Raw genomic sequence first — 10,456 nt, 5'->3', positions numbered from 1 at the left:
TCCACAATGAGATATCACCTCACACCAGTAAGGATTGCCACTATCCAAAAGACAAACAACAACAAATGTTGGCAAGGTTGTGGAGAAAGGGGAACCTTCCTGCACTGCTGGGGGACTGTAAACTAGTTCAACCATTGTGGAAAGCAGTATGGAAGTTCCTCAAAAAACTCAAAATGGAAATACCATTTGACCCAAGAATTCCACTCCTAGGAATTTACCCTAAGAATGCAGCACCTCAGTTTGAAAAAGACATATGCACTCCCATGTTCATCACCACACTATTTACAATAGCCAAGAAATGGCAGCAACCTAAGTGTCCATCAGTAGAAGAATGGATAAAGAAGATGTGGTACATATACCCCACAATGGAATATTATTAGGCATAAGAAGAAAACAAATCTTACCATTTGTAACAACATGGATGGAGCTAGAGGGTATTATGCTCAGTGAAATAAGCCAGGCAGAGAAAGACAATTATCAAATGATTTAACTCATCGGTGGAGTATAAGAACAAAGAAAAAAATTGAAGGAGCAAAACAGCAGCAGACTCACAGAACCCAAGAATGGACTAACAGTTACCAAAGGGAAATGAACTGGGGAGGATGGGTGGGAAGGGAGGGTTAATGGAGGGGGGAGAAATGGGGCACCATGATTAGCATGTATAATGTGTTTGGGGGCACGGGGAGGGCTGTACAACACAGAGAAGACAAGTAGTGATTTTACAGCATCTTACTACACTGATGGACAGTGACTGTAGTGGGGTATATGGGGGGGACTTGGTGATGGGGGAGTCTAGTATACATAATGTTCTTCATGTAATTGTAGATTAATGATACCAAAATAAAATTAAAAAATGTTCAGAGAAGTACCACACACAGAGAAAAAAAACATGTAAAACAAGAGACTCTTTAACCATTCCTTAAAACTAGACTGAAATTATGAAGTAATCTTCCAGGTATCATCCCACTTGCCACTAGCTCTTTTTTTGTTACTGTTTTTTTTCAGTTGAAAATTCTGTTTTGTTTCCATTTTCTCCTTCCCCAGAAACCTATTCTGATCCACAGAGAAGAAATCACTTACAATTTGGAAATTCTTTCTGAATGTCCTGATGTAAGCTAACAGTCATCACTGCTGAGAGGCTTTTTAGAAATTTTTCCAGATATTACTTACTTAATTTTAGATATTTTCAGACATTTGGGGGTATTTGTCTGGAGGCTTATTTTGCATGTTTCTATTGATACTTATCTCTCCACCAATCTTTATGCTTTCCTTGGTGGATTAGTCTGCTCAGGCTGCTCTAAGAAAATACTAGAAACTGGGTTGTTTAGACAACAGACATTTATTTCTCACAGGTCTGGAGTCTGACAAGTCTAAGATCAAGGTATTGGCTAATTTGGTCCCTGGTGAGAGCCCCCCTCCTGTCTCACAGATGGCCACCTTCTTGCTGTGTCTTGATTGTCTGCTCTTTGTGACTTTGTCTTTCTGTATTCCACATACTGCAGCTCCTCTGAAAATGGTCCTCCTAGATGCTGTTCTGACTGTAAAGTCTCAACATTCATAATTAGTAATGCTTTCCACAAACATTCCAAATACTTGAAATATATTTTAAAACCACAGTCGTATTGTACTTCAAGTTGCATGAATTAAAAAATAAAATTTAGACTTTTTACACTGAAAACTGTAGATACTTTCTCCAAACAAATATAATTCAATTTGTATTTAGACATATGACTTAATGGCATTGTTAACATTTCTTCACTTTATGAAACATGTGGTCCAGTGCCAGGCATATAATAAATAATTTTTTTTGAACAAGAACTTTTTGAATAAAAAAATGGCTGCATACTTTTCTTCCCTTTGAATAATAGGTAAGAGTTCTTTAGTGTAACAACTGTTTCTGTACATTCCCTTGACTAATGAGTGAATACCTATCGAAGAAGTAAGGTCAATGGGTTCATCAAATACTACACTAAAAGTAAGCTCTGTATTATAAATGAATGCAAGCTTGAAACATGTATCAACAGTTACCATTAATGACAGTGTCCTATCATGAAGCTACCAGATACACTATCCTGCAGCTGCTGTAGAATTTTTCCCTGTAAACATTGCAACTAATTATTAATTTGTGCACCAAAATTTGCTTTGAAAATGAAACTCTCCAAAGAGAGTCATTTAACACTAAGTCTCATTTAAATGACCTTGCAAAGTTCTTAGAAAAATAGCAGTAAAAACCCCAGCAATTTAGATACTTTAAGATAGATGGTGAGGCTTGCAACAATCACAAACAGCTTACTAGTTACCATTTTGAAAGCATTCATATTCCATCTCTCTTATCTGGATGATGCAGCTTGAAAGGAATTTCTGGATGCTGGTTGTAGAAACATGATGCAGCATAATAAAACCAACAGCTGCAAGGTCATGAAATGAACACACTTTTGGTCCTTCGTAAAGTTGACTTGCTAATTTCAAAGGAAAGAGAATTGAATTCTTTTCTAATTTCTTTAAGACACATAGTGCTAGCCTAGCGCTGTATGTTTACATTTAGCCTGGACCTATGAAACTTGAGTTCAGCTAGCAAAGACTTAGAAAACACTCTTCAGACAGCACTTAAGGGTTTAGCAAATATTTATTTCTTTATCATCTAAGCTGAACTAAATAGAAATCGTACATAATAATACAGATAAATATGCAGTGCAGCATGGCAGATCCATGTGATAGTCAAAGAGACACATTGTCAATGGTCTTTGCAGCTTGCCACCAGCTGATAATAAGTCTCTTGACTTATAATCAGTGAAAAGCAATAACATGGCACATGCTCTTATGGACCCCATACAGACAAGAATACCCCCAAATAGTACTCTAGCTTATAACTAAGCCATTTGAACACAAACAGAACACATTCAATTAATAATGAAAGTCAAAATGTAATGCTATCTTCCAAAGAATAAAATGAGCATACCAGCTTAAATAACACACTATGATCAAAAGAGAGTTCATGGAAGATCTATTGTTTATCTCTGATTCAAAGACAACAGTTGTTGGCTTGAAAAATGAGCATAGCTTTTGAAAAAGTAACTCAGGATGATACTCTGCTCTAAGAAAAAGAACATTGACTCTTTATTATTATAACTGTAGTACTTTCTCCAGTGATCTCAAATAGCTATATAATGCTAAGTAAATTTTAAAATATATTTGTCAGGCTGAAGACAATTCATTTTCAAGGACAAAAGCTGCTGTGTGTGTTTCATGCTTAACACAGACACTCAAAATGATTGTCATTTACAAGTTTTACAAATATTCATAATCACTATGAAGATTTACAAAGCCCTATACCCTACAGTAAATATTAAACACTCGATAAAAACATCCTAAGTATTTAATTTGGGGAAAGGAGAAACTCTAAAATATATGTGGAATTGCCACTTACTAAGCAGGCAAAGACCTTCTATTTTTCCCTTTCTTTCTAGAGTTCTTATTAGTGTTTATTTCTGTTCAATTCCTGTTTCTCCAAACTGATAGCTTTGCACTGAAATATTCAGTAATAAAAAAGGAAAAAATTAGCAATGTAGAATATTACATGTGGAAGGGATCTCACAAATCATGAAGTAAAATCCTTTCAAGCCGTAGTCTTCTAGCCAACAAATCTGCCTCTTAGCCCATGGGTGACTGTCCTGAAAGAGGAGGTGTCTGTTGCTTTACATTAAGGCTCATTCTAGTCACACGTTCTCCAAATACACAGTAACATAGAAGAGGTCTGAAGAAGTGAGAGACTGACCCTCCATGAAGGGCCCCTTTGACACTAGGCTGGGGATTAAGATTCTTCCTCAGCTGTGCCTTCCTAGAGGGCACGATTTCTCTGGTCACCAAGTTTAGTTGAGGGCAAATGCAGGGTGAGGGCAGACTCTGAATTTCTCCAAGTCTTGCAGATGACTAAGCATGTGATCTTCCTGAGTTCAAGAAAAAGGGATAAACCTGATCAATTCATTTGTGACTTTTCAAGCCTGAGTATCTCTCAAAGATTCTGAATCTAAATTCTAACACCAGATGGAAAAAAAGACTGGGCATATGTTTTTGTGATTTTGTTTCAGGTTCTCAAGGACAGAGCCACATAGGTCATTAGCTTGTCTTTTGAGAGGGCAGTGGGGCTTCTCCTTAAAGTCTGTCATGATGTGTGTGTGTGCACATATTTGAGGGGAGAGTCAGGGAGTGAGAGAGAGACTGAGAAAATGAAGATCGAAAAGCATATGAAGTCCAGGGCTCTCTGTAACTTGTGGACAAGATCCTCAAAATTTTCTTAACAGGCTTCTTTCAAATCATCATTTAAAAAAGTTTTTTTTCTGGTTAATTATCATCTCATTTTAGTCAAACAGCTCATAGATCCATTTCATTCTTAAGACTTATCATAGGAAAGTTATTTCCTTCAGTGTTCTCTCTTCAATTCCTATTTTAGTTCACAATTGATACCATTGTTATCATTATCAACTGCTTGTGTGTGCTATTGAGATTAAAACGATAACTACTTACGCCACAACTGTCTCTTTAAAACATTTTGAATACAGGAGAACATCCTACTTTCCCTTCTCCTGTATTAGGGTAAGGATATTTTCAATAAATTGTGCTTTAATGACTTATCTGTTCACTTTGAGTAGACATTAATTTTGCTAAGGAGCCTGTGATCTGTGGTTATGTTCTATCTTCACATCAGGCGGGTTTTTAGAGAAAAACATGTTTTCAGTTAATATTGGTGGGCTGCAGTGACCTCTGGTGGAGTTCAGGTAAATAGCAACTGGGTTTTTCAGAGAATAATTTTCAATGTATTTGTATCATTCAGACCTTTTGAAACTTGGCAGCTTTCCCAATGTACTTTTAAAATTTCTTAAAACATTTATCTATTTTTTAATTTTATAATGAAGTTACAAGCCATTGCAAGTTATCAACACTTTCTTAATTACTTAGCCTAGAAGCTATCTTTGAAAACTAACATTAGTATTTGAAATTAACATTTAAATATTCACAACTGTTTTCATGTGTAATTCATTTACTTTTAATTTCTACTTAAATGAAAAATGTCAACAAAATTTCATATTTTAGAAAAGTAATTGCTAAATTAAATAGGAAAAGAAAGACTTCAGGAAATAAGCATTCTCAAAATTAAGACTTGATAATATAAAAGTGCTCTGAACATCTTAGTAGTTCAGTGAACTCATGAAACAATTTTCCTATTAATATAAAATAGGAAAATTAGATATCTGAGAGCAAAACCCTTCCATATTTTTTTAATAATACAACATTATGTTTCTGGAATATCTTTTAGATTTCAGAGAAGATTATTTAGAAGGCATAATATTGAAGTTATAATAGAGCTTCAGTGCTATATCTTCATTTTTGGCTTGCGAGGTAATAAATCATTCAAAAACATCATCTTCGCCTTAAAGCACGACCCAAGCATTAACACATTTTTATTTCAGTTAGTTTTTTCTGAAATTGGACGACAAGTATTTTGTGAGAAACTGCTTTCAAATCTTCACAATAGTAAAAAAAAAAAAAAAAAAAAAAGATGAGAATATACTTTTGTACCGCAAGAGGGCAGCAAAATTTTTTCAGTTAGACGCCTCTATTTTGATATTCTTTTATATCTTTCTGAGAAGTTACCTTAATTTCATTTTTCCACAGTGGAGTAAAATTGGAAGGATGTGTTTTCATCATGAAACGTAATTATGGTGAATATGGCTTAATGAATTTCTTATAAAGGGCACGAGCCTCAAGGTAACCACAATTTTTCTTTCATGGTTTATAATAATTACAACACATCTGCTTCGTAAAACTCACAGCTTACATAACACTAATACAATAATTCTTAAAAAGTACAGACAATTCACATGAGAATGTTAAAGTATCTGATAGTCTGCATGTTTTACAACATGGTGGAAAGGTAAAATTCAGAAAGAAAAAACATTTTATTTGTATTTTCCATGATTATTAAAATCTCTAATTTCTCATAAATATTCCAATAATATTAACTCTTCCAAGGGTAAATAACAATTGCTGCAGGAAAACAGCCAAGTACCAAAACTACAGATATGGCCACTTATTCATAAATACAATATGAAACCACTGAGCAATACACTTGTTAAAAAATTAATTTCATGTGATGTTTAACCAAACGAGTATGTAGAATAATTTATCATAACATCTTTATAGTCATTTCTGTATTACAGAAATCTCTTAATGCAAATAAGTTGGATGTTTTTTGCGTTTTTTTTTGGTTCCAAATATGAATTCTTCAGAGACCAGTCGAGGTTTCACCCCGTCAGGAGTCCCGTGTGTGCCTTGGCAGGCGATAATGCTCGGCTTTGGGACGGAGCTTCTTTTCCTGTGGGTTGGCATACTTCCACTTAGAAGGTGACATTTTTAGCTTTTTCCTCTTCTTATCCGTGCACCATACCTTTTCACAGTATTCTTCCACTCTCTGGAAGTTGCTGTACCCAATCAGCTGCAAGAACTCCTTGTACCATGGTTTCACCCCCTGCGGGATGCTGCTCTGGACAGGACAAGGCACCTTGTGCGGCCCTTCCTCCTCATGGTCTTTATGAAACATTTCCCCCACTCTCTCCTCTTCCACTACTTCCAATGTGATCTTTCGGACAATATGGACAAAACTATGCTCTACTGTCTGGCAAAAATAGGTCCCGGCATCCGTTTTGCGCACCCTCAGGAAGAGCAGACCGAGGTCCATCTTCACCACTCTGTCACCTGTCTTCACCTGCAAGAACGAGAAAATTAACGACACTGGCATATCATCCAGGGGAGAACACCAAGCTATCACCTTTTCCACCATGCTGAGTTCTTTTCTTTTCATTATCATAGGGTGAAATCCCCAGTTATATAGTTTGCATATACATATACACTGGGGGCTAAGTAATTAAATCAGGTGTGTGTGTGTGACCTGAACTTATTAATTTACATTATACTTACATATCTAGATTAAATTTATTTATACTTACAGAAGAGATCTCTCCTTATCAATGACTTGGAGGCCATTTCACACAAGTTCTTCCCCTTAAAATTACCCCTAATTAATCATTATAAAAACATTCAGTTCAGTATGCAACTCAACATTAAAGTGAAATGAAGATCCATCAAATTTATTTAATTTTTAGTGGACAGACCAAATGTCATTTTTCACATTATTAGTTTAGGCATTCTCATGCCATCCAGATCATAATGACCAACATTTCTACAAGGACCTCTGTTTAAAGAGCTAGGATAGCTTCACTCTCTCTCCTTAAAAAAAAATCAAATCCATCCATTAATTAAATCAGTGAACATTTCTACAAGCTGTTCATTTAACAGATTAAAAAATATGCAAATAAAATCCAGCTTCTGCTCTGAAGGACCTCAGAGTATAGTAAATACTGTTTGCATACATTTTCAGTGTGCAAATCTCTTTTTGTTTGTGACATAATAAATTATGCACATTACTTCTATAAATAAATAATTACAATTAAGGGTAAGAAGAGCACAATAAACTTTCAATAAGTAGCTCATATTTTATCACAAAAAGTTGTACTAGTAAGTACATGATTTGACATTAGACAAAGCTACTTCAAACACCGGCACCACTGTCTACTAATTAGATGATCTAGGGCACTTAAATTTTCTGCCTCAGTTTTCTTCATAAAAATGGAGATAATAATTCTAATGTAACTTGAAGGACTGCTCTATAGTTTAAGTAAAGTCACAGAGGTGAGAGCACATTGCACAGGGCTACGAATATTTATCTCTACTTTCCCTATATATGTAATCACTCTAGCTAAAAACTAACTGGTATGTTTCCATGTGGGCAGGGATCATGTGATGATGCTATAAAGGTGATTCACACTGTCCTGGCTGACTCCCCATTAAGAATACACAAACAAAAGCAGTATTCACCTTTGCGACCACTTCGGCAGTAAAGGGCTTTATGATGAGCATGTGTTTGTGCCAGTGGTAGGTCCAGCCACGGCCTACTGGGCTTAGCTCTCCTGAGCCTTTATCAGTTCAGGGGTGTCCAAAGTTGCAATGTGATTACTCATGTGTGGTCATTTAGATAATTTCTGAATAACGTGGCAAAATGGCATTAGTGGTGGAGCAGGAAATGGTACCCGAAATAGAGATGCTAATGATACCTGAGGAGGCCCCTGGAAGGATTTTTTAAAATCAGCCATGTCAGGAAAATTAAGTACTGAGCAGCTTCTGAGTGACGTAGCTGGGTGATTAAGGGGCTCTGCAAGTCCTCCACAGGGCTTTCCCTTGAGTGGGAAGAACCACGTCCTGGTTTGCAGACTGTTAGAACCCTTAACTGAAGAAGTTCTCCAGTGAGGAACCAGGAAGAGCCCTCAAACAAAAACCATCTCTGGTACATGGAAACAATCTGTCACCTATTGAAAGATTTTGTTGAGTATGTATCCTTGGCACCTGCTGCAGCCAATCACTCCGAGAGGATTTGTGTCACTCTGCTCCTTTTCACTAGGCCCCTTGGCAATCTCCTCTTTACCACTTCAAGTCCGTCATCTATTGCAACCTGGCCATGGCCACACTGTGCCTTGAATGACATGGACTCGAAGCTCAGCCCCCATTGTTTTCAAACTTGTGGCTTCGTTTGATGTAGGTGGCCCTGCCTCCTTAAACATCTTTTTTTTCTGTGTAAATATCTCTTTTCGTGACGTTCTATGGTCCTGGTGCTCTTCTTGTTTTTTTTCTGTACTTTCTTGTTCCCACTAAGGCATAATCCTGAATCCTACCCTGGCCTCACGTTTTATTTGCAACCATTTGATAACTCTTCTTCCTCCTCATCTCAGTCAGCTTCCCAAAGATGGTGCATCTTACACATAATCCATTGTTTTGTGTTTCCTATTAATTATGAAACACTAAGACTTACATAATCCTTCATTATTTACAAGTCAGTCTTCCCACTCAGACCACACACCCCATTACTACTTTCCACTTTCGGATGATTACATTATTATTCTTCTAGCCCCCCACCATTCTCAACTGTTGATAATTTATACTTCTCTTTCATTATGTCCTCATATCCAATACATCACAAATTTCCAACAACATCTCTTCAGTGGGGACCATCAGAAACATTCATCCTATGTCACTGTTTTTGCCACAATGTTAACCTCTCATACTTCACAACTGATTCTTTGACTTTATTTCATGGTGGATACCTCTGAATCTTTCTTCCTTCGGTTCCTGCTTCTTTCCCAGCTTGATTCTGTTTCAGGGCCTATGGTCTTGTCTCTGCCTGGAGGGCCTTCTCTACTTCCCTGGGGCTGGTCTGTCTCATTTGGAAAGGCTGAACTCAATGCCATCTCTTGGAGCAGGCTTCCCTCACACTCCTGGAAAGAAGTGTCCTCCTTCCCTTATTGGTATAATTCCACCTGTTCTAATCTTTATACACCTGAATATGCAACATTACTTACAAATATATAACAACAATCTTTCAATTAATTTTCTTTTGTTTAATATCTTTCCCCTTTATTTCAACAAATGAGGACTATTTCACCCTTCTTCAAAGTTCTTTTCCTTTTGTTATGCTCCTGACTGAGAATTTATTCAGACTCTATTTCTTGACTGAGGAGGTGAGAATTGCTCCATTAACTAGATCCTGCCTGTCTAAGTCTACATTCCCAAACAGCCTATTGTAGTGTTTTTCACTAGGGTTAGTGGAATAAGTGCATTTCTGGAGATCTATGAGCTTTCTATAAGAATTTCTTGGATTATTGTGTTTGTTTTCATGATAATATAAATTAATAAACTATACTTGGGATCATGTGGGAGATCAACCTCACTGTTTGCATTTGTGTTTTTATAGATTCTGAACCATTTTCAAAGGTTTAATAGTTTCCAGCTGCTGAGAACAAAGATAGATTTAATATGTTAATGATACATTCCAGCCAAATGAAAACCAAACAACATCTCTGTGTGGTAAATGTACATAAAGAGTTTTGAAGTCGCTTGTATGAAGTGTTGGGGGGACCAAATCATCACATGGCACACAGTGCTAGAGGCAGATGTTCTATACACACATAGTAGTCTGTGTCTATTATTATGTTCATGGAGATACCTTCTTTCAGTAAAAAAAAAAAAATCAGCACTTTAAATAAACCCTTAAATGTTGCCCGTATAGTTATAAATTTATTTTGTTTATATTTTATTTGGCAATTTATTTTTCTTTTCTATTTGAATAAAAGTTACAAGAGTAAAGAATGAATCTCTTGTTTCATTCTTGTGAGTATTTAACAAATATTTTATTAAAAGGCATGCCAACAGGCCAAGATAGTTTTACTCTTTAAGGGGAGGTGGTGGGGTAAACTGTACAATCCCACAGTCAAATCTCCCTCTTCCTAATTCCTTCTGCTCTTAGCTCCCTCAGCTGCCACCTTATTTCCCACTTCCATCTTATTCTGGT

At 36.4% G+C, this 10,456-nt stretch overlaps 1 protein-coding gene across 1 annotated transcript in view; it reads right to left on the bottom strand.

The window, feature by feature from the left end:
* Positions 1-2,607: 2,607 nt before the first annotated feature.
* The window catches only part of SEMA3E (semaphorin 3E), a 248,405-nt gene continuing 240,556 nt past the window's right edge, over positions 2,608-10,456 (bottom strand). The window contains exon 17 of the mRNA XM_073238907.1: positions 2,608-6,763. Within this exon, the coding sequence (XP_073095008.1) occupies positions 6,311-6,763 (453 nt within the window). The 3' untranslated portion in view covers positions 2,608-6,310. The remainder of the gene's footprint in view (positions 6,764-10,456) is intronic.

Source organism: Manis javanica, chromosome 6, assembly GCF_040802235.1.
Source record: "Manis javanica isolate MJ-LG chromosome 6, MJ_LKY, whole genome shotgun sequence".
In the NCBI taxonomy this organism is placed as follows: Eukaryota; Metazoa; Chordata; class Mammalia; order Pholidota; family Manidae; genus Manis; species Manis javanica.
Note: the sequence above shows the minus strand (reverse complement) of the source record. Positions and strands in the feature narration are given on the sequence as shown.